Consider the following 24,628-nt stretch of genomic DNA (forward strand, 5'->3'; position numbering starts at 1 on the left):
TCGTTTCCACTAATTGGGCCACACACACCCCACTTGACTGGCATCAGTTGACCCCCCTTTTGAAAAAGAAAAAGATGCTTTGCATGAAGCACTCTCAAAAATACGCGTGCCTTTGGCCTCCCCTGGCTGACCCAGGGGAAGAAAAGTCCTCTGAGAGCCATAACTTGTTCATCTTGGTTCTTTTTTTAAAAGCGAGGGGACTCCAACCACAGTCTCCCTCGTTTCCACTAATTGGGCCACACACACCCCACTTGACTGGCATCAGTTGACCCCCCTTTTGAAAAAGAAAAAGATGCTTTGCATGAAGCACTCTCAAAAATACGCGTGCCTTTGGCCTCCCCTGGCTGACCCAGGAGAAGAAAAGTCCTCTGAGAGCCATGACTTGTTCATCTTGGTTCTTTTTTCAAAAGCGAGGGGACTCCAACCACAGTCTCCCTCGTTTCCACTAATTGGGCCACACACACCCCACTTGACTGGCATCAGTTGACCCCCTTTTGAAAAAGAAAAAGATGCTTTGCATGAAGCACTCTCAAAAATACGCGTGCCTTTGGCCTCCCCTGGCTGACCCAGGGGGAGAAAAGTCCTCTGAGAGCCATGACTTGTTCATCTTGGTTCTTTTTTCAAAAGCGAGGGGACCCCAACCACAGTCTCCCTCGTTTCCACTAATTGGGCCACACACACCCCACTTGACTGGCATCAGTTGACCCCCCTTTTGAAAAAGAAAAAGATGCTTTGCATGAAGCACTCTCAAAAATACGCGTGCCTTTCGCCTCCCCTGGCTGACCCAGGGGAAGAAAAGTCTGTGGGGACACGGGGCTCAGTGGGTGCTCTCGTCCACTAAAATCCGCCGCGTTTAGAAAGACAGCGTGGCTCAGGGCTCATCCCAACTGAACGCCGGCCTCCTTAACCGTGGGCGTAACACTACTCAGACAACACAGGGTGAAGGAACCACAATAATTTGATTTTATTGGATCCCCAAACAGTTAACGGCACATAACACATAACCAGCAAAACACACAAATGTAACAGGCAACAGAGTCTCACCCTTCCGCTGGCTCACCAGGGATTTAGAATGTTCATGCCTCAGAGGTTCCAGGGCTATTTAATCTAATCCAGCAGCACCCCGCTTTTGGCGGGCACCCACCGAGAAAGGAATAATGCCAGATTTAGGAAGCTGGCTGAGGTCTGCAAAGTCTGTAACAGGTGACTGATCTGTCCCAACCTGAGTGTCCTCCTTAGGTAGTCCTGGTATGATGATATAATCCTGGCAGCCGGAGTCGAAATCCCTAGGCTGTGGATATAGTCTCCAACTGGAACCGGAGTCCCTAGATTGAAGCCATAAGATATCCTGATCCTCTAGTCAGCTCCAAAGAGCTTAGACTGGATCCATCAGCATCCATCAACAACCTTCATCAACCTGGTGACTTAAAGAAGTCCTCTCTTATAGCCACAGCCCTCCCTCTGGGCACACTGCGTCCTCATCGATTGGTTGGACAAGATTGCTTCTCCCATTGGACGAATTTAAAGCTGCATGGACAATGTTCATCCAAATGATGTCTACAGAAAGACTGAGGGTGTACATGTAATCTGGGAGTCACCGACTAGACAATGGCTACTAATGTAATCACATTAGCAATACACAACTACAATACAATGGTTACTGGAAAAGTCTGGAGAACAATATGTCTGGCTTTCAGTGGCCAACACAATTACATTGAGTCAACAAGAGTCTTGTAAAAGCAATGAGGGACTTCTCCCCCGTCTATAAACAATCTATCATCCTGTCTGGCTGAATGTTAAGAAACTTTAACCCATGAGAGTCCATGTCGTCACAAAGTCCTCTGAGAGCCATGTCCACATTGTCAGTGGCAGACACGTGTGCTTATTTGCCAGCAGACCCCCAGCAGCACTGAAGACAGGTTCCGAGAGAACGCTGGCTGCAGGACACGACAAGATCCCCAAGGCGTACGTGGCAAGCTCAGGCAATTTATCCAGATTGGAAGCCTAAAATGAGCAGGGCTCAAGTTGCACAGTAATGGCATCGATGTTTCCTTGCATATACTCATATATCTGTGTCTCCTCCTCTTTTTCCTTGTCCAGCTCTTTTGTTTTCGCATGAGTATATGTCCTTGTCACTTTCCCATGTGTTTGTGTTGTGTTGTGAGTTGTTTGTCACCTTTTGGACACCTTTGAGGGTATTTTCTAGGTGTTTTTATGTGTTTGTGATTGCCTGCCATTGTTTCCTATGCGGTTCGAGTTCGGTTCGTCGAACGTTCGCCGAACCGAACTTGAACGAGACGCCCGGTCGGCGAACCGAACTCGAACCGAACCGCGACCGGTTCGCTCATCTTTAATCAAGACCCACGTCCACAGCAAAAAACAAGGGAAAATATTTGCATGCTTCGTGGACTTCAAAAAGGCATTTGACTCAGTGTGGCACCCTGGCCTGTTCCTGAAACTTCTGGAGAGTGGAATAGGTGGCAGAACCTATGACGTGATCAAGAGCTCATACACTGAGAACCGGTGCAGCGTGAAGGTGAACAGGAAGAGGACGGCTTTCTTCCGACAGGGCCGTGGGGTCAGACAGGGCTGCAGCCTTAGCCCAACTCTACTCAACATCTATATAAATGGACTAGCAGCAGCTCTAAAGTCCTCCCCCACTCCTGGCCTCAGTCTGCATGACCGAGAGGTGAAGATCCTGCTGTACGCAGACGACCTCCTGCTACTCTCTCCAACCAAAAGAGGCCTCCAAGATAGCCTGGCAGTACTGGAAACATTCAGCACCACATGGGCGCTTCCCATCAACCAAAAGAAGACCAAAGTCATGGTATTTCAGAAGAGGAACCAGAATAAAATACCCACTCCCACCTTCACATTAAATGGCTCCACGCTGGAGAAGACTAGCAACTATACCTATCTTGGTCTGGAGCTAAGCAATAATGGGAGCCTCAAGCAAGCAGCAGAAGCCCTGAAAGGAAAAGCATGCAGATCTTTCTATGCCATTAGAGGACAGCTGTACCACCTCAAACCACCTGTGAGCATCTGGCTCAAGATATTTGACAGCGTCATCACCCCTATACTGTTGTATGGCAGCGAGGTATGAGGCCCAGCGACCTACCCAGACCACACAAAGTGGGATTCCAGCCCAACCGAAGTCTTTCACATGGAGTTCTGTAAATATCTCCTCCAAGTCCATCGCAGCACCTCAAACATAGCCTGTCGGGCAGAGCTGGGCCGATTCCCCTTATGGCTCAGTATACACAAGAGGGCGCTATCACACCAGGCACACATACAGAACAGCAACCCCAGCTCCTACCATCATAAAGCCCTGCTGAGCCAGAGTCCAGAGCAAGCCAGGAACCCCGGCAACCAGTACAGCCAAAGTCAGCAACACACCCTGACAAAACCCCAAATGAAAGAGACCTCAGAGAGCTGCAAGAGGCAATACATAGATGACTGGAAGAGTGAATTAGAGAACTCCCAGAAAGTCACCATCTACCGGTCACTGCGGAGGGACTACACTCTGGCCCCATATCTGGAAAGGTTACACCACCCCAAAGACAGGCAGACCCTGAGCCTGTACAGATTGAGTGCCCACAGCCTAGAGGTGGAAACAGGACGACACCGACAGACATACAAGCCGCGGGAGAACAGACTGTGCCAGCACTGCCAGCAGGGGGCTCTGGAGGACGAGGCACATTTCCTGCTGCACTGTAACAAATACTCAGCAGTGAGAGCCTCCCACTTCCAGATACTTACCACTCATACCCCAGACTTTCCATCCATGGATGAGGAGCTGAAACTCCGCTTCCTACTGGGGGAAGAAGAATCAATGGTGGAGATCGCCGCCCAATATGTCACCACTTGTCATAAGCTGAGGGGAACATAAGGCCCCTAAAAGGACTTTCAGAGCCAAATTGTGCCCCTAACTCCCTATAACCCTGATCCCCTCCCACCACACTTACTGTATTTTTCGTGCTTTGGCAATACTAATTGCATTTTGGTCCTGCCAATAAAGCATATTTGAATTTGAGAAGAGAGAGAGAGGAGAGAGAGGGAAGAGAGAGAGGAGGGAGAGAGGAGAGGGAGAGAGGAGAGAGAGAGAGAGGAGAGGGAGAGAGAGGAGAGGGAGAGAGGAGAGAGAGAGGAGAGACCAAGAGAGAGGAGACGGAGAGAGGAGAGAGAGGAGTGAGAGAAGAAAGAGAGAGAGGAGAGAAGAGAGAGAGAGGAGAGAAGAGAGAGAGAGGAGAGAGAGAAAAGAGAGAGGAGAGAGAGAAAAGAGAGAGAATAGAGAGAGGAGAGAGAGAAGAATGAGAGAAGAGAGAAAGGAGAGAAAGAAGGGAGAGAAAGGAGAGAAAGAAGGGAAAGAAAGAAGAGAGAGATCGAAAAGAGAGAGGAGAGAGAGAAGAGAGAGAGAAGAGAGAGGAGAGAGAGTAGAGAGAGAGAAGAGAGAGAGGAGAGAGAGGAGAGAGAAAAGAGGGAGAGAGAAGAGAGAGACAGGAGGGAGAGAGAGAGAGAAAAGACAGAGAGAAGAGAGAGTAGAGAGAGAGGAGAGAAGAGAGAGAGGAGAAGAGGAGAGAGAGAGGAGAGAGAGAAGAGAAAGAGAGAGGAGAGAGAGAGGAGAGAGAAGAGAGAGAAGAGAAAGAGAGAGGAGAGAGAGGAGAAAGAGGAGAGGGAGGAGAGGGAGAAGAGAGAGAGGAGAGAGAAGAGAGAGGAGTGAGAGAAGAGAGAAAGAGGATAGAGAAGAGGGAGAAGAGAGAGAGGAGAGAGAGGAGAGAAGAGGGGAGAGAGAGAGAAGAGAGAGAGGGAAGAGAGAGGGAAGAGAGAGAGACATGAATACAGTACCGCCCCCATCATCATGCCCGCACACACCACGGCACTACCGCACTCATCATCATTACCACACACACGCAGGCACTACCTGAGTGAAGTCTCCGGTGACAGCACTGCTCATTTCAGTTGCTACGTGGAGCTGACACAGAGCGGTCATGTTCTACGGCGCTCCCTGTCAGCTTCAGGTAGCAGAGCTGAAAGCGTCATGTGGATTACTTTGGACCTGCATGGGTGTTTGGGGATTAATAAAGTGGTAAATGAGGGTTTTTTGTCTTTTATTCTAAATAAAGGATTTTTCGTTGCGTGTGTTTATTTACTTTTACTTACAGGTTAATCATGGTAGATATCTCTGGGAAACGCCTGTCATGATTAACCTAACCTTATTACCTCCATTGCCACCGCACCAGGGCAATTCGGGATGAGCCGGGTAGAGTCCTGGGACTGTCGCATCTAATGGATGTGTCAATTCCGGGCGGCTGCTGGCTGATATTGTTAGGGTGGTTGGCTCCCCATAATGTGGCGCTCCCCATCCTGACAATACCAGCCTCCAGCCGTGTGGCTTTATCTTGGCTGGTATGAAAATTGGGGGGGAACTGCAGGTTGTTTTTTTTTTGTAATTATTTATTTATTTATTTTACTGCACGATATAGACCCGCCCGCTGGCGGCTGTGATTGCTTGCAGTGAGACAGCTGTCACTCAGCGTGGGGGCATGTCTGACTGCAACCAATCATGGGCACCGGTGGGCTTGGAAAACAGGGAATACCAGATTGAATAATCAGCGGCAGCCATTTTCAAAAGAGGAAAAGCCGCCGGAGCTTTGTGACAGCCGTGCAGCTGATCGGTGTGAGTAGGAAAGAGAGAGGGATTGTGCTGGGGACGCAGGACGCATGCAAATACACAACGTGCGCACATAGCCTTACTGTGAAAAGCCACGCTTTTGGTGATCAAACCGTTATCGAACGTTAACTCGAACTGTCGAATATGAAGCAAATCGCTCGAGTTCGTCGAACGACTCGAACACCGCCCAAAACAACTCGAATTTGAAATTGGCGAACGGTTCGATTTGAACATCGCTCAACTCTAATGATGAGTTCATTACTGGGTTTAGGGATTAGGAGGTTTAGTAAGAAGTGAAGTATTATAGGGGTGAAAGTGAAGAGCAGCAGAAACTGTTTACAGTGTCTATGTATACAGTTACCTTCAGGTCCCTTCCGGTTCAATTCTGGTCTAATTCATAGCAGTACACTTATAGATTAACACACAGACATGTCTCGGCTGACAACAATTTTTACCTTCGGATTTTTAAAATTTACTGCAAGTCTATGGGGATAATTTGCACAGAAAACTGTGTACCTGCAAGACAAAGTGACATATTGCATATCTGAAACACGCACCATAGGTCTGTGTACAGTGAGTAAAAAAGAAGCACAGTGGGCAGGAGATTTCTATAAATCCCATCCAATTTGCTGGAACTGTAAAACTCTGAATTTATAACACAGCAAAAATACAGAGTCAAAAACTCACTTAATCCTCGTTCTGCATATGTAGGTCATCGTGATGTCTGCTTACTGCACTTATACATGTTCAGCCCATATACTGGGAAGTCGATATGTCAAAAATGTTTTACATTTAAACTTTTATAAGGGAAACCTGTCATGTGCAAATAAAAAAAACACTATTTACATGCAGATATAGGGTTAATATGCTGATAATGTTAAAATGCTGCCTTAGGCCTGTGCCACACATCCGTGCCTCCGGCACGTGTTTGTCATTTTTTACACGTACCGGCGGCACGGAGACATGTACAGCAATGCTACCCTATGGTAGCAGGCACACACACGTAAAACCACACGGAACGTGTGTCCGTGTGCGTTTGTACGTGTGTGCGATTTTCAAAGCGCTGACATGTCAGTGTTTTCTCCGGCAGCACGGGTGTTACACGGCCCGCACCCGTACCACACGGGTGTAGTGTGGATGCGGTCCCGTGTGACACGCGCCGGAGTAAACACACATGTCAGGGAAAAAAATAAAAAACATTAACTCACCTTCTCCAGCCCTCCTGTCTCTGCCGCTGCTGCCTCTTGCTGCCGACCGCCGCTCATTAATCTCATAGAATATTCACTTCACTGCCTGGCAGCAGCAGCAGCGGGGAGACGGGAGGGCTGGAGCCCGAGGATCAGCACCACGGACAGCAGCGCGGACATCAGGAAGGACCAGGTGAGTATAATAATTACTGATTCTACGTGTGCTATCGCGGATAGCGCACGTAGAACACACGTGTCCCGCACGTACCAGAGACACGTACTTACCTGCACACAACACGCAGGGAAAATACGTGTCTCTCGGCACGTGCGTGAAATTCACGTGAGTGTGGCAGAGGCCTTACTGAAAGAGCTACTACTGTGAGAAATGAAGTTATTTCCGCGGCCACAGTCACCGCTTACATCTCCAGTCACTATGAGTGCGGCTGTAAGCATGCCCCAGCGCTCAGACAGCTCACTCTGCACAGAATTGCTGCACACATCAGTATTGGGACATGATTACAGCTGCTCTCATAATATAGTGATTGTAATTGCTTCTTTGGCTGTGTGACGATGTGTCCCTCCCCAACCACCGGCCTGTATTCATGTACTCTATGCCATATAGGGTCATGTAGGTTGCTTGGCTGTCTTTTGTTCTCCTCTGCAGGGGGCTTCCCTAATACACCATCCCTGAAACTTCATCTAGAAACTTTTTTATAACTAGGAGCTACAAGTAGCAAATGTTAAAGGGGGTGGGTGTGAGCACTTCTGCCCATCCAGGGAGTGGATCTAAGGGGAGGTGGGAGATTCAGCCACACGTTTTGAGTTAGTTGATGCTTTGTTGGGTGCAGGGATAGGATCTGTTGCTGAGGGCAGATCCTGGTGCCCGGGTATGGTATGGACTATGGGACATTGCAGATCAGCTGCTACGTGGGATTGTGTTGTCCCAGTCACACTACCGATTTAAGGAACTCATTTGCACGTTGCGACATCGCAAGCCGATGCTGCGATGTCGCACGCGATAGTGCCCGCCCCGTCGCAGGTACGATATCGTGTGATAGCTGGCGTAGCGAAAATTATCGCTACGCCAGCTTCACACGCACTCACCCGCCCTGCGACCGTCGCTCTGGCCGGCGACCCGCCTCCTTCCTAAGGGGGCGGGTCGTGCAGCATCATAGCGACGTCACACGGCAGGCGGCCAATAGCGGCGGAGGGGCGGACATGAGCAGGATGTAAACATCCTGCCCAGCTCCTTCCTTCCGCATATCCTACGGAAGCCGCAGTGACGCCGGTAGGAGATGTTCCTCGCTCCTGCGGCTTCACACACAGCGATGTGTGCTGCGGCAGGAACGAGGAACAACATCGGACCGTCGCGTCAGCGTAATTATGGACTACGCCGACGCTGCACCGATGATACGATTACGACGATTTTGCGCTCGTTAATCGTATCATCTAGGCTTTACACACTACGATGTCGCATGCGATGCCGGATGTGCGTCACTTTCAATTTGACCCCACCGACATCGCACCTGCGATGTCGTAATGTGCAAAGCCGCCCTTGGTGTCAGATTGCTGGGTGGCGCCCCCAGATCTGTTGTCTTTGTGTGGACTCATTGCGGACTCTAAAGAACAATTTGGATATTGGATGTTTTATGCTCCTGTTGCAGATGGGGGCCAGACCACTGCAGGGGGCTGCTCAGATTCGGATTCGCTATTGTGGCTCGAGTGGTAGCCGGACCCGGGCTCGTGCGTCCGTCCGTCCTCACAACCGTAGAAAGGGAGTAATTACAGGGGAAAAGTTTGCCAGTGACGCCACCCGTGGGTTGCGGTGAGGGTTGGAAGCACCGCCGCTGCCTGGATATGGGATGCCCGGGGCTGACAGAGTGGGGCAGCAGGATGGTATCCCCATCACGGGTAGGTAAGGTGTTGTCCCGGGGCCCAGGTGTATGGGAAAGTATGCTGCGGAGGTATCATGCAGGGCTGGACTAGGCAAGAATGGTGTACTCACAGTTCCAAAGAAAACCAAAGTAAACCAAATTGCCAGTGACCGGTAACCTCCGGTGGGTGTATTCGGGTCCCACACCCTGGTACAGCCAACTAGGGTCCCTTCCTCCTGCACTCAGTGTTTGTATCTTCAACAGGATAACTCTGCTTGAAACGGGGAAGTCCACTCCCGGTAACTTTGTATGTTGGGAGCTGTGGCTTAAGAAATCTGACCCGTGGGATCTCTGTGAGTTCTGGCGGACACCCTATCCCCCGCGTTGGGCTTCCGTTTCGCTCTCTGGGCTTGTTGGTGGGACAAGATGTGGAATCTTGTCCCCGCCTGGCTAATTGACAAGGGGCTTGAAACCTTCCTCGCTCTAGGGTCCAGGCACCCTGACTGTGCACGTCCTCCGGACCGGATTCCCGCTGTCGGCACTGGCGGGCTACAACCCACTTAAGGTCTCCCATGACCGGATCTCCGTCGCCTGTGGCCCTGTCTGCTGTCTGCCACCTAGTCAGTAGTCTGGTAGTCCAGGGGCCCCAACCCCTGACTCCGCTGTCACTCCACACTGCTCACACTCCAACTGTCTAAGCTCCACTCTATGTTCCGTCCCCTAACACCTCAGGACTAGAGTTGAGCAGATTGTCAATAATCCGGGTCCGGCGGATCAGCCGCGGGTTGGCAAAGAAGTCCAGATCCGATCCGGAGTTCGGACCTATATAAGTCAATGGGGGAGCGGATCCCGGGACGAGAGAGAAAGAAAGGAAAAAAAAAAAAAACGAACCCCCGATCGTGCAGCCGGATTCCCGGATCCAGGTCGGACCCGGATCGGACCCTGAAACCGCGCGGACCCGGACTTTTACAGTTCGGGTCCGCTCAACACTACTCAGGACCCCTAGATCGCTCCCATCCGCCTAGTCCCGCCCACTGATGTGTCCCTATTGTCCTGGGGGGTGACTAGGCTTTGCTATGTAGCTGGGTGGGGGTTTGTGTTGGTGTGCCCAGGAGGATGGAGTCCTGCACCTGGAAGATCTGAGCAGTCTCTGTGACAACCTGGTTTTGCCAGGGTGTCACACTCTCTACCTCAATAAAATTTGTTGGATTGTTCATCGGCCTGGTGCTCTGTCGCATTCCCCGTCACAGACTGAACATGAGAGTTCCCAAGAGGACATGCATTCAATTTTTCCCAGTAGATGTGCTTTCAGTAAAATGGCCAGGCGGCCTTTTAACGCTATTGCCCTGCTGATCAACCCTATATCCGTAGATAAATAGTGTTTTTGCACATGACAGATCCGTTTAAGTATTGAAATCTGATTGTGCCATTGTATGAAGAACACGTACCTTTGCAAACACCAATAACCTGTATTCACTCTTAGGTAAAGAGCACATGGATCAATCCATTGGAGGTCGGAGTGTGTCACATGCTGCCGCTGGATGACTGCGGGATTGAGACAGTAGCTGTGACTCTTATAGATGCCAATCATTGTCCTGGTTCTGTTATGTTCTTGTTTGAGGGGTATTTTGGAACAGTCTTGCATACAGTTAACTGGATATCGTTCCTGTAATAAATTATAATTTGGAACCCACCTAACCCTTTTTAGAGGTATCAACATTTGCTTACTTCTGGAAACTTTTTTTGTTGTACTTTTATCATATTCTTCATGGATTTGTATAGGATTACAAATAAAAGGTTTGTTTTTTTTGTATTTTGTTTTTTTTATTCTTTCTGTCCAGAAATGGTGCCAGTTTTGTCAACAGCAGATATTTATGGTACTTACTTGCATGTCCATTGGCTGCATTACCACTATAGCCCATGAAGAGGGGTGGCGCAGTCCCAAATGTAATACATTTTTTAATGACCAGGCCATTTTACTTTTTTTTTTTGCATTATCCCCTCACCCCTTATTCCATGACTTTTTTAATTTCTTGTTGACATAGCCAATTGCTTTTTCCAAGAGGCCTTAATAATATTCTAAAATTTGTTTTTTTGTTTTTTAATTATTTCACCATATTTTCAATTATCTTAAATTATAATTGAACTTGACGGGCACAGCTGCACTGAGTATAATAATAATTGTTTAAATTGGGAGAAAAGGAGGTCATTTTAAGTTTTGTGTGTGGTTTTTGTTTTTTTTTTATTTTTTTTATAAATTACAGTTTATAGTGAAATCGACGGTATCTGCCGAAGCCTAACTTGAATATTAAGGTGACAGTGATGGCTGCCTTCAGCAGGCCCCTGGCTGTTTTGGCTTGGAGCCCTGGTGGAGCTCAGCTCCCGAGTCCACTCCATAAACCCATACCCTCCCTATTATATGATGGAGAGGGAAGGTCTTAAACCCCTCTTAAGGCCCGTTTACACGCTGCGACATCGCTAGCGATTGCTAGCAATGTCGCATGCGATTGCACCCGCCCACGTCGTTGTAACGATATGTGGTGATCGCTGCCGTAGCGAATATTATCGCTACGGCAGCGTCACACGCACATACCTGGTCGGCGACGTCGCAGTGACGGCCAAACAATCCCTCCCTCAAGGGGGAGGTGCGTTCGGCGTCATAGCGACGTCACCGCGATGTCACTAAGCGGCAACATCGTACCGGCAGCAGCAGCGATATTAAGGAAATGAGCGACATGTCAGCGAGCAACGATTTTTCACGTTTTTGTGCTCGTTGATCGTTGCTCATTTGTGTTACACGCTGCGATGTCGGTAACGGCGCCGGATGTGCGTCACTACCGACGTGACCCCGACGATATATCGTTACCGATATTGCAGCGTGTAAAGCCCCCTTTACAGTTGGCAAGTTAGTAGAACATAAAGTTCAGAATTACTGTAGTCAGTATACTGTGTACTGCATGTAATTTCTTACCAAGTGGTTTTGTCACTGAATATACGGTAGTACCGTAATGTGATTTGTAAGAAGTCTCCTCAGACTGTATTGGATGTAGCTATATACAGATTCTAAGGCTAAGTTCACACATCCTGTGTTTTCAATCCGTCAGGTCCGTCAGCAACGGATCAGTCATTTTCAAGATGTCAACTGATGCAACTGATGTGTTTTTCACAGGATTCCTTTCACAGGAATCCTGTGAAAAAACGGATCAGTTGCGTCCGTTACATCCGCTGTGCGTCCGTTTTTTGACGGATCAGTCATGATCCGTCTGTGTTTGGGACAGCCCAGTGGGCGTGCCAAGCATGCTGGGCATGCTCAGTAGAGCATGACGGAATCCTGCGCTGGATTCCGTTGTAAGACGGATTACGACGGAATCCAGCACCATAGACATGCATTACAAGCTTGACGGATGGCGACGGATTCCTGCGCGGCGCGTTAATTTTGACGGCCCAAAAAACATTACATTCTGCGTTGCTCCCCGCTCGGCGGTCAGTCAAAAACGACGGACCGCGACGCAGCGGATGCAACGCAGGGTCATCAGTCGCAATCCGTCGCTAATAGAAGTCTATGGGGAAATACAGGATTCCTGCAAAATATTTTGCAGGTTACCGTAATTCCCCAAGGCGACGGATTGTGACTGATGCAAAACACAGGATGTGTGAACTTAGCCTAAAAGATTCATCGGGTTTTGTATTCATATTACTGCAAAGATATAAATTTAACCCATTTATATTAATAACATGTCGAAAGGTCACATCTCAGAGTTTATAACTCATGTGTGCAGTCTCTCTTGTGACTTATCAGGTGGCATGGCGGCATCAGATCCCAAAATGACAACTTTGCAAGAGAAAGTGTTTGAGTATGAGAAGTATAAAACAATTGTTAACATGCAGTGAGTGTTCTGAAGAGTGTATGAAGCAACAATATAAGGACACAGGATATTTGTGTAAATGTAAAAGCCCTGGATGACCGAGTGTTGCAGGCAAGTTGGGAGGGTTCAAGAGTCCACAGAAATCAATACGTTGCACAAGTCGTGAACTTGGCATTCCGCAGTCGACTGTTTGGAAGATATGGTGACTGCTCCAGAAACCATATCACATACAACTACTGCAACATTTATGGTCAGCCGACCACAGCATCCAATATGAATTATGTGGACTTTTTCAGGCAGCATTGGAAGATGACAAATTTGCTTCCCGGCTAGTGTTCAATGACGAGGCAACGTTCCACTTAAGCTGAAAGGCCATCCATCACAATATCCGAATATGGGAACTGGAAAATCACAATGCCACTGTAGAATTCAAAACAGATTACCGAACATAAATTGATTCTGTACAATCTCAAAGACAAAGGTGTACGGGCCCTCCCCTTTTTTTTCTTTTTTTTTTAAAAAACTCTGATGATTACATCATACCTTGATATGTTACAGTTATGGTTGTTTCCGCATTTCACAATTGATTCCAGAAACTTCATTTTCCAAAAAGATGGAGCTCCATCCCATTGGCATGCAGAGGTGTGTTGCCATCTAAACAAGCAACGCCCAATCCGGCGGATTGGGAGCTGTACTGTTGTTGACTTGGCACTCTTCAGATGGCCCCCCAGGTCTCCCAATCTGACTGTGTGCGATTTCTTCCTTTGGAGGTACATGAAAGGCATTGTTTATGTGCCGCCTTTACCAGTGACACTGGATGAGTTGCGGGACCGCATTACCACGACTTTAATGACTATCAACGAGAACATGCTGCAGTGTGTTTGCTTTAAACTGGATTACCGCATAGATATTTTTTTTCTTCCCCCACAATCCACATATTACTTATCCGCAAGATAGGTGACAAATCTATGGTGATAAGAGGATCCACTGTAGGACCTCCATTATCTCCAGAACTAGGTTTGTTTCAGGCAGCTGTAAGACATGCATGGATGGGTGGGAAATTGTGGGAAAAACATTGTTGAATTCACTCAGTGAAGATAAGTGATGATTTTCGCAACACTGAAATGTGAATGGGTTGGTTGAAAAGAGAGATTAAGTAGACCACAGTGAACATTCTCTTTTTCATTGTAGGTGACTTTCGATATGACCCCGTTATGCTTGCATATCCTCCACTAAGAAACCTAAAAATTGATGTTCTGTATTTGGACAACACAAATTGTGATCCTGACCAAAGGCTACCCTCTCGTGAAGAAGCCACGAAACAAATCAAGGAATTAATTGAAAAATACCCATACCATGACATTGTGATTGGTAAGATAGCTAACGACTACATAAGGGGCCACAAAAGTGTATAGTGTTGGTCTTTATAGAACTCCATCGGTTCACTGTAGTGATTTTTTTGTTTGGGTTTTTTTTGCTTTTTTTGGAAGTTTGGGTTAAGTAGTATTCCTTTATGAAGCACACTTGTTTTGTGACATTAACTGTAGCTGTTACAGTTGTAACTGTTACAGTAGGTTGATTTCACAGTGCGTTCCTCTCCCTATTTAAGTGGTCCCGTCAGGGCTTACGTCTGAACCCCACGCAAAACAAGTTTCGGACGTATGCGCCAATGAGGCCATTGACTATAATGGTACAGACTGAGTCACCATGTGCTCTGTCATGCAACATTTTCAGAAGCATGCGCCTATTGGAGGCAGACACCCAGACGTAGTAAGCGTATACTTTTGAAAATGGTGCACAATAGAGCACAATATGACTGTGTCTGCACCATTATAGTCAATGACCCCATCAGTGCATACGTCCGAAATCCGTTTTGCAGGGGTTCGGATGGAAGCCCCGACGGGACCACTGAACGAGGAATGCAGTGTAAAAGCAGCATTACTCTTATAGTTTACTTTTATCCAATATATAAAGCTGAGTGTATGTGTGTGTGTGTGTATGTATGTATTTATGTATGTGTGTATGTCCGCTAAAGGAATCCGCACCCGTCGCATTTACAATCACGAAATTTTGCGCAGACACCCCATGTGACTCACAGATCGTCATAGACTATGTTTTGATGGGAAAATTTAACCCCGCGCTTTACAGTTACTCTCCAAAAATCCTGCCTCCATTAAAGTCAATTAAGTTGCAGGCTACAGGTTATTAATAGGAGCTGTGATTGGTTGCTATAGGAACAAAATAAACTGTTAGTATAAGTAGCTTATGTGTGAGGTAATAAGATGTCTGTGGGGAGACGGATAGATAGAGAGACAGAGACAGACAGACATAGGTGTTGTGAATGTCAGTTATGCTTTTGCTGCTGTGAGGCTCCCTCTTGTGGCCAGGAAATATTTGGACAGAGACCAGGTGTGTTGGCAATGGGCGTTTCCATTGCTAACTCTCTGCTTATTTAAACCCTGGTCTGCTGGCAGGCTATGCCGGATGTCAGTTGTTCTTTGTTCACGAGCCTGCTTCATCCTGCTCCAGACCACATCTACCCTAGATAAGTGCTTGGCTCTTTATTTGTTGTTTGGTTCTTTTTGCTCTTATCTGAGTTTGTCATTTGCTGTGGTTATTGTCACTTTATTTGCAAGCAGGGATCTCCCCTCTCAGTTGCTTAGCTGGGAAGCTCCCTGCAGCTATGTTTGGCGAATTGCTCCTATTAATCCATGTGTTTGTTGCTTCTTGAATTTGTAATGGTTCCTGCTTTCTGTTCATTGGTATGACAAGAGCGCCTGGTATAGGACGGAGTTCAGATCTAGCGATCTGAGGGCCTTTTGTACTACCGTGTTTTTCCAAAAATAAGACACTGTCTTATATTTTTTTTGCCCCCCAAAAAAGCACTAGGGCTTATTTATGGAGGAGGTCTTATTCTTGGAGAAACACGGTTGGGGGTAAGTTTACCCCTCAAAAAAGCAGACCCCCCCCACTTCCCAGGAGACTCATACTCACCAGACCAGGACGTCTGCGTGGTTCCAAGGTCCTCCTGTGATCTCCAGTCGGTGCTGCACGCCATCCTACCCTGCTGCTAGCTGACACGCTGACACACACAGCAGATCACACACACACAGCAGATCACACATACACAGCAGATCACACACAGATCACACACACTCAGCAGATCACACACACAGCAGATCGCAGATATACACAGCAGATCACACACAGCAGATCACACACAGCAGATCACACACACACACACAGCAGATCACACACACTCAGCAGATCACACACACAGCAGATCGCAGATATACACAGCAGATCACACACAGCAGATCGCAGGCACACACAGCTGATCACAGATACACACAGCCGATCACAGATACACACATCCGATCACAGGCACACACACACAGCAGATCGCAGATATACACAGCAGATCACACACAGCAGATCGCAGATATACACAGCAGATCACACACAGCAGATCGCAGGCACACACAGCCATCACAGATACACACATCCGATCGCAGGCACACACAGCCGATCACAGATACACACATTCGATCGCAGGCACACACAGCCGATCACAGATACACACAGCCGATCAAAGGCACACACAGCCAATCACAGATACACACATCTGATCACAGATACACAGCCGAACGCAGACATACACAGCCGATCGCAGAAAAACACAGCCGATCACAGACACACACAGCCGATTGCAGACACACACAGCAGATCACACACACACACACACACATACACACACATCACATCACATCCAGCACTTACGGCAGCAGGCAAGGAGAGCAAGTCACGTGTCCGGCCGTAGGTCCTGTTCGTCGCGCTGCACCGCACAGCCTTTCAGGATTCTCCCGGCTAGAAGAGATCAGTGTCGCTGGATGAGGTGAGTGTGTATGCGATCCGATGTGTGTGCGATCTGATTATGTGTGCGATCTGACTGTGTGTGCGATACGATGTTTGTGTGTGAGATCTGGTGTGTGTGTGAGATCTGATTGTGTGTGTGTGTATGTGTGTGTGTGTGTGTGTGTGTGTGTGTGTGTGTGTGTGAGATCTGGTGTGTGCGGGTGTGTGATCACTGCAGCTCCTGCCGCTCAGTGTCGAGTGAGTGTAATTGCCGGGTGCCGCTGTGTATAATGAAGTGTCCTGCAGTATCTGTAACTTTTTTAGCTGCAGGGACAATTCATTATTGATCTGCGACTAGGGCTTATTTTCGGGGGAGGGCTTATATTTAAGACTTTCTCCGAAAATGCTGAAAATTCCTGCTAGGGCTTATTTTTGGGGGAGGTCTTATTTTTGGAAAAACACGGTATCAGGTTTTTGGATTTTTGCAGGGTTTTTCTCTGGCCACAATCAGTCCCTTTCCTATCCTGTCCTATTTAGTCAGTAGGGCCTCACCTTTTGCTAATCCTATCATCTATCTGTGTATTGTGTTTTCCTATATCACCACAGTCTTTGAATGTGGGGGGCTTGCTATTCTTTATCTATTTTCTAAGGCAGAGAGTTATTCATCTTTCCTTCCTTTAGGATAGCTAGTTCTCCGGCTGGGTTCGCGGTGCATAGGATGTTAGTTCACCGCTCAGCTACTTCTAGTGTGATGGTTAGTAAGGGGATGGCGGCCAGATTAGTTGCTAATGCTCTTGTCACCTTTTACCAATGATTTATGGTGGTCTTCCATGGTTCCGGATCATAACAGTACATCCGGCCAACAAATTTAAAGGGTACTCTTAAGAAGGGGGGAAAAAAAAAGAAAAAAAAGAGGTCTGCTGAAAGATTTTTTTTTTTTGGTGTTTTTCCTCTTTCTCTCTGGGTTCCGTGGAAGATCTTTTTCTACATGGATGAATTGGGTGAGCGTGTTGCTAATCTTGATGCTAAGGTTTGTCGTCTTATCTTGCACAGACTCCCCTTGCAGAGCCTAAGATTCCCATTCCTGAATTTTTTTCGGGAGATAGGTCGAGATTTTTGAGCTTCAAAAATAACTGTAAATTTATTTTTTGACCTGCGCCCTAAGTCCTCAGGGAATCCCGTACAGCAGGTCAAGATTGTCATCTCCCTGCTGCGTGGTGACCCTCAGGACTGGGTCTTTTCTTTGGCGTCTGATGATCCGATTCTCAGTGATGTGGACTCCTTTTTTCAGGCCTTGGGTTTATTATATGACGAACCCAATATTGTGGACCAAGCAGAAAAGGCCTTGTTGTCCTTAACTCAGGGTCTGGATTCTGCAGAAACTTTTTGTCAGAAATTTCGAAAGTGGGCGGTCCTTACCAAATGGAATGATGACGCGCTTGCGGCTCTTTTTCGGAAGGGTATTGCTGATACTGTGAAGGATGTAATGGTGGGATTCCCCGTCCCTTCTGGTCTTGATGCCTCTATGACCTTAGCCATTCAGATTGATAGGCGGTTACATGAGCGCAGGAAGATACCTGTTGGTTTTGTGTCTGTGGAACAGCTTTTGGAGCCTATGGAGTGTGTTATGGTCCTTTCTAATGCTAGTCGGCAGGGGTTCAGATGGAAGAATAGACTGTGCTTCTATTGTGGAGACGCTTCTCATAATATCTCTGACTGCCCCAAACGTGAAAGGAGATTGGCTACTTCTGTTACTGTGGGTTCTTTGCAACCAAAGTTTCTTTTGTCTGTCACATTGATTTGCTCATTGTCTTCCTTTTCTGCATTGGCCTTTGTGGACTCAGGGGCAGCGCTCAATTTGATGGATTTTGGGTTTGCTAGGGATTGTGGTTTCCCCATGATTCCTTTGCAAACTCCTATTCCTTTAAGGGGCATTGATGCTACCCCTTTGGCAGAAAATAAACCCCAATTTTGGACCCAGGTGCCTATGAGAGTTGCACCAGCGTATCAGGAAACTTGTACATTTTTAGTATTGCATAATCTACAGGATACCTTTGTACTGGGATTTCCGTGGTTGCAGACCCATAATCCAGTTCTTGACTGGGGATCCTTGTCAGTAGCTAGTTGGGGTTGTCAAGGTGTGCATCAGGACCTTTCCGTGTCGTCCACGTCTGCTCAGGCAGTTAATGTTCCGGCCTTCTTGTCTGATTTCCGTGATAGTTTCATAGTTTCATAGTTTTTAAGGTTGAAGGGAGACTCTAAGTCCATCTAGTTCAACCCGTAGCCTAACATGTTGATCCAGAGGAAGGCAAAAAAAACCCCAATGTGTCAAACAGCTCCAATGGGGAAAAAAAATTCCTTCCTGACTCCACATACGGCAATCAGACTAGTTCCCTGGATCAATACCCTGTCATAAAATCTAATATACATAACTGGTAATATTATATTTTTCAAGAAAGGTATCCAGGCTCTGCTTAAATGTTAGTAGTGAATCACTCATTACAACATCATGCGGCAGAGAATTCCATAGTCTCACTGTTCGTACAGTAAAGAATCCTCGTCTGTGATTATGATCAAACCTTTTTTCCTCAAGACATAGAGGATGCTCCCGTGTTCCAGTCGCAGGCCTAGGTGTAAAGAGATCTTTGGAAAGGTCTCTGTACTGTCCCCTCATATGTTTATACATTGTGATTAGATCCCCCCTAAGCCTTTGTTTTTCCAAACTAAATAACCCCAAGTTTAATAACCTGTCTTGGTATTGCAGCCCACCCATTCCTCTAATAATCTTGGTCGCTCTTCTATCTACCTGTAAGATTATGCTATTTATAACCTTCTATACTTTTGCTATCAAGAAAAGCATCCATTCCTCTCTTAAGGTCCAGTCACACTAAGCAACTTACCAGCGATCCCAACAACGATAGGGATCGCTGGTAAGTTGCTAGGAGGTTGCTGGTGAGATGTCACACTGCGACGCTCCAGCGATCCCACCAGCAACCTGACCTGGCAGGGATCGCTGGAGCGTGGCTACACGAGTTGCTGGTGAGCTCACCAGCAACCAGTGTCCAGCCACACGTGCAGAGAGCAGGGAGCAGCGCACACTGAGCGCTGGCTCCCTGCTCTCCTAGTTACAGCACACATCGGGTTAATTACCTGATGTGTGCTGCAGCTAATGTGCACAGAGCAGGGAGCAGCGCACACTGCTTAGCGCTGGCTCCCTGCTCTCCTAGTTACAGCACACATCGGGTTAATTAACCCGATGTGTCCTGCAGCTACATGTGCACAGAGCAGGAGCCGGCACTGACAGTGAGAGCGGCTGAGGCTGGTATCAAAGGTAAATATCGGGTAACCAAGGACAGGGCTTCTTGGTTACCCGATGTTTACATTGGTTACCAGCCTCCGCAGAAGCCGGCTCCTGCTGCCTGCACATTTAGTTGTTGCTGTCTCGCTGTCACACACAGCGATCTGTGCTTCACAGCAGGACAGCAACAACTAAAAAATGGCCCAGCACATTCAGCAACAACCAACGACCTCACAGCAGGGGCCAGGTTGTTGCTGGATGTCACACACAGCAACATCGCTAGCAACGTCACAAAAGTTGTTCGTTAGCAGCGATGTTGTAGCGATGTTGCTTAGTGTGACGGGGCCTTTAAATTCATTCAGTGAGTTGGTCATCACCTCTTCCTCAGGAAGAGAGTTCCAGAGCCTCACTGCTCTTACCGTGAAGAACCCTCTTCTATGCTGATGTAGGAATTTTCTTTCCTCTAATCGAAGAGAATGCCCCCTTGTTCTTGTCACAGTCCTTGGTACAAACAGATCATGGGAGAGATCTCTATATGGCCCTCTGATATATTTGTACATATTTATTAGGTCTCCCCTAAGTCTTCTCTTTTCTAGAGTAAATAGACCTAATTGTGATAACCTTTCCGTGTATTGTAATGCACCCACTCCATTTATTATTTTAGTAGCCCGTCTCTGAACCCTTTCAAGTTCAGTAATGTCTTTCTTGAGCACCGGCGCCCAAAATTGCACACAATACTCCAATTATGGTCTGACGAGTGATTTGTACAGAGGGAGAATGATGTTTTCATCTCATGCCCCCAGACCTCTTCTAATGCATCCTATCCCCCTATTTGCTTTGGTGGCTGCTGCCTGACACTGGGCACTCCAATTTAGCTTCTTATTGACTAAGATGCCTAAGTTTTTTTTCATGTCTGAGTTCCCCAGCAGTTTCCCATTTAGTAGGTAATCGTAGAATCTGTTTCTCCTTCCCATGTGCATAACCTTACACTTATCTGTGTTAAACCTCATTTGCCATTTTTCAGCCCAATTCTCCAATTTACTCAAATCCATCTGTAGTTGCAAACTGTCCTCCTTTGTGTTAACTACCTTACATAGTTTTGTATCATCTGCAAATACTGATATTTTACTCTGTAAACCATCCACCAGATCATTAATAAATATATTAAATAGTAGGGGGACCAATACAGACCCCTGTGGCACCCCACTAGTAACCCTGGCCCAATCTGAGTATGCAACATTAATAACCACTCTTTGTTTTCTACCACTAAGCCAGCTACCTACCCATCTACACACATTTTCCCAGAGCCCAAGCTTTCTCATTTTACTTATCAGTCTTTTATGTGGGACAGTGTCAAATGCTTTACCAAAGTCGAGATAAATGACATCCAATGATTCTCCTCGGTCCATGTGAGAGCTTACATCCTCATAGAAGCTGATCAGGTTAGTTTGACAGGAGCGATCCTTCATAAATCCATGTTGATATGGAGTTAAACAATTATTAACATTGAGACATTCCATAATAGTATCCCTTAAAAACCCTTCAAACATTTTACCCACAACCGATGTTAAGCTTACCGGCCTATAGTTTCCAGGTTCCCTTTTACACCCTTTTTTGAATATTGGTACCACATTTGCTAGCCGCCAATCCAGTGGAACAGACCCAGTTTCTATAGAGTCTTTAAATATAAGGAATAGAGGCCTGTCTATCACATTACTTAATTCCCTTAATACCCGAGGGTGAATGCCATTAGGGCCTGGTGATTTGTCAATTTTAATGTTACTAAGTCGGTTCTGCACTTCTTCCTGGGTTAGGTAGGGCATACTTAATGAAGTGTTTACATTATCACTCTACATTTCCCGTGGCATATGCTTTTCCTGTGTGAACACAGAGAAAAAAGTATTTAAAACATTTGCTTTTCCCACATCGCTTTCTATGATTTTACCCTCATTGTTCTTTAAAGGGCCAACACCATCAATTTTAATCTTTTTTTCTGTTTATATAATTAAAGAATAGTTTGGGATTTGTTTTGCTTTCCTTAGTAATGTGTCTCTCAGTTTCTACTTTTGCTAAATGTATTTGTTTTTTACAAATTTTACTTTTTTCTCTATATCTTTTTAATGCTTCTTCGCTGCCTTCTTGTTTTAGCTTTTTAAATGCCTTTTTCTTATTATTCATTGCCCCTTTTACATCCTTATTTAGCCACATTGGTTTTCTCCTGTTCCTAGCCCTTTTATTTCCGTATGGTATGGCTCGCTCGCTGTGGGTGTTTAATACCAATTTAAAAATTTCCCATTTATTTTTTGTGCTCCCATTTTTGAGGACATTGATGTATTTAATGACCAGGAATCTGATTCTCTACCCCCACACCGGGACTGTGACTGTTCCATTGAGCTGGTGCCGGGTTGTCAATTTCTCAAGGAGCGGATTTTCAACTTGTCTGTGCCCGAACATGATGCCATGCGGTCACGCATCAGGGAATCATTGGAGAAGGAGCACATTCGGCCCTCTTCTTCTCCTTTGGGTGCTGGCTTTTTCTTTGTTGCTAAGAAAGATGGGTCGTTGAGACCGCCTTCTTAAAAAATCACGATCAAATATCAGTACCCTTTGCCTCTGATGTCTGATCTTTTCTCTAGAGTGAAGAGTGCCAAATGGTTTACGAAACTGGATCTTAAGGGGGCGTATAATCTCATCCGTATTAAGGAGGGTGATGAATGGAAGATGGCTTTTAATACTCCTGAGGGGCATTTTGAGTACCTAGTGATGCCTTTTGGGCTCACTAATGCCCCCTTTGTCTTCCAGGCCTTCATGAATGATATTTTTCGGGACCTTATTGGTAAATTTTTGATTGTCTATTTGGATGATATCTTGATTTTTTCTGATGATTGGGACTCTCATGTTGGGCAAGTATGGGCTGTTTTTCAGATACTTAAGGATAATGCACTGTCCGTTAAGGGGTCAAAGTGCCTCTTTGAGTATTGCTCCTATTAGTCCATGTGTTTGTTGCTTCTTGAATTTGTAATGGTTCCTGCTTTCTGTTCATTGGTATGACAAGAGCGCCTGGTATAGGACGAAGGGCCTTTTGTACTATCAGGTTTTTGGATTTTTGCAGGGTTTTTCTCTGGCCACCATCAGTCCCTTTCCTATCCTGTCCTATTTAGTCAGTAGGGCCTCACCTTTTTCTAATCCTATCATCTATCTGTATATTGTGTTTTCCTATATCACCGCAGTCTTTGAATGTGGGGGGCTTGCTATTCTTTATCTATTTTCTGAGGCAGAGAGTTATTCATCTTTCCTTCCTTTTGGATAGCTAGTTCTCCGGCTGGGTTCGCATAGGATGCATAGGATGCTAGTTCACCCCTCAGCTACTTCTAGTGTTGATGGTTAGTAAGGGGATGGCAGCCAGATTAGTTGCCAATGCTCTTGTCACCTTTTACCAATGATGTATGGTGGTCTTCCATGGTTCTGGATCATAACACATAGGCACAGACACAGTAAGAGGCAGACAGGGAGACAGACAGACAGACAGAGACAGACAGGGAAAGAAACAGGAAAAGAGTGAGAGAGACAGACATTCAAAGAGACTGATAGAGGCAGACAGACAGACACAGACAGACAGGGAAAGACAGGCAAAGACAGACAGGGAAAAAGACGGGCAGACAGGGAAAGAGAGAGAGACAGAGACAAAGAAAAAGACAGGGAAAGAGACAGAGACAGACAGGGAAAAAGACAGACAGACACTGAGATAGAGAGACAGAAAGACACAGACAGACACAGAGATAGAGGAAGACTAATACAGAGAAAGACAGACAGAGAGAGACACACAGACAGACACACATGGATAGAGACAGACACACAGAGGCAAACAGACACACAGAGACAGACACACAGAGACATAAGCAAGGATGATTGACCTTAGGGAGATCAAGATCCAGCACCACGGAGACACCATCATGTGTTTCTCAATGCAGTGATTCTAGAACAAGGCCCCCTGGGAAAATATGCAAAACAGGACTGCTGTGGAAACACCATCACATGTCTCAACACTGGCAGGAAACTAGCCAGATCTTTCACCGGGAAGGAACAACCATGGGAAGGGCAGTCTCCAGTCAAGGAAACCGCCTATGCCAAAACATGGTATCCATCCACAGGCAGCTGTTTCGGGGTATTTGCCCCTCATCAGTGTGGAGTAGGAAACTGGCTAGTGGGAGCAATGCCTAGTAAAAGACTACATAAGCAAGGATGATTTACCTTAGGGAGATCAACATCCAGCACCACGGAGACACCATCACGTGTTTCTCAACGCAGTGATTCTAGAACAAGGCCCCCTGGGAAAATATGCAAAACAGGACTGCTGCGGAATCACCATCACATGTCTCAACGCTGGCAGGAAACTTGCCAGGTCTTTCACCGGGAAGGAACAACCACAGGAAGGACAGTCTCCAGTCAAGGAAACCGCCTATGCCAAAACATGGTATCCATCCATATTCCGCAGCAGTCCTGTTTTGCATATTTTCCCAGGGGGCCTTGTTCTAGAATCACTGCGTTGAGAAACACGTGATGGTGTCTCCGTGGTGCCGGATGTTGATCTCCCTAAGGTCAATCATCCATGCTTATGTAGTCTTTTACTAGGCATTGCTTCCCCTAGCCAGTTTCCTACTCCACACTGATGAGGGGCAAATACCCCGAAACAGGTGTCTGTGGATGGATACCATGTTTTGGCATAGGCGGTTTCCTTGACTGGAGACTGCCCTTTCCGTGGTTGTTCCTTCCCGGTGAAAGACCTGGCTAGTTTCCTGCCAGCATTGAGACATGTGATGGTGTTTCCGCAGCAGTCCTGTTTTGCATTTTTAGACACACAGAGACAGACAGGCAGA

The 24,628-nt window shown here is 46.7% G+C and overlaps 1 protein-coding gene across 1 annotated transcript in view; it reads left to right on the forward strand.

The window, feature by feature from the left end:
* Positions 1-24,628, forward strand: part of LOC142289708 (5' exonuclease Apollo-like) — an 82,555-nt gene that overhangs the window by 21,064 nt on the left and 36,863 nt on the right. The window contains exons 3-5 of the mRNA XM_075333631.1: positions 10,216-10,380; position 12,260; positions 13,790-13,969. Of these exons, the coding sequence (XP_075189746.1) occupies positions 10,216-10,380; position 12,260; positions 13,790-13,969 (346 nt within the window). The remainder of the gene's footprint in view (positions 1-10,215; positions 10,381-12,259; positions 12,261-13,789; positions 13,970-24,628) is intronic.

Source organism: Anomaloglossus baeobatrachus, chromosome 2 (assembly GCF_048569485.1).
Source record: "Anomaloglossus baeobatrachus isolate aAnoBae1 chromosome 2, aAnoBae1.hap1, whole genome shotgun sequence".
In the NCBI taxonomy this organism is placed as follows: domain Eukaryota; kingdom Metazoa; phylum Chordata; class Amphibia; order Anura; family Aromobatidae; genus Anomaloglossus; species Anomaloglossus baeobatrachus.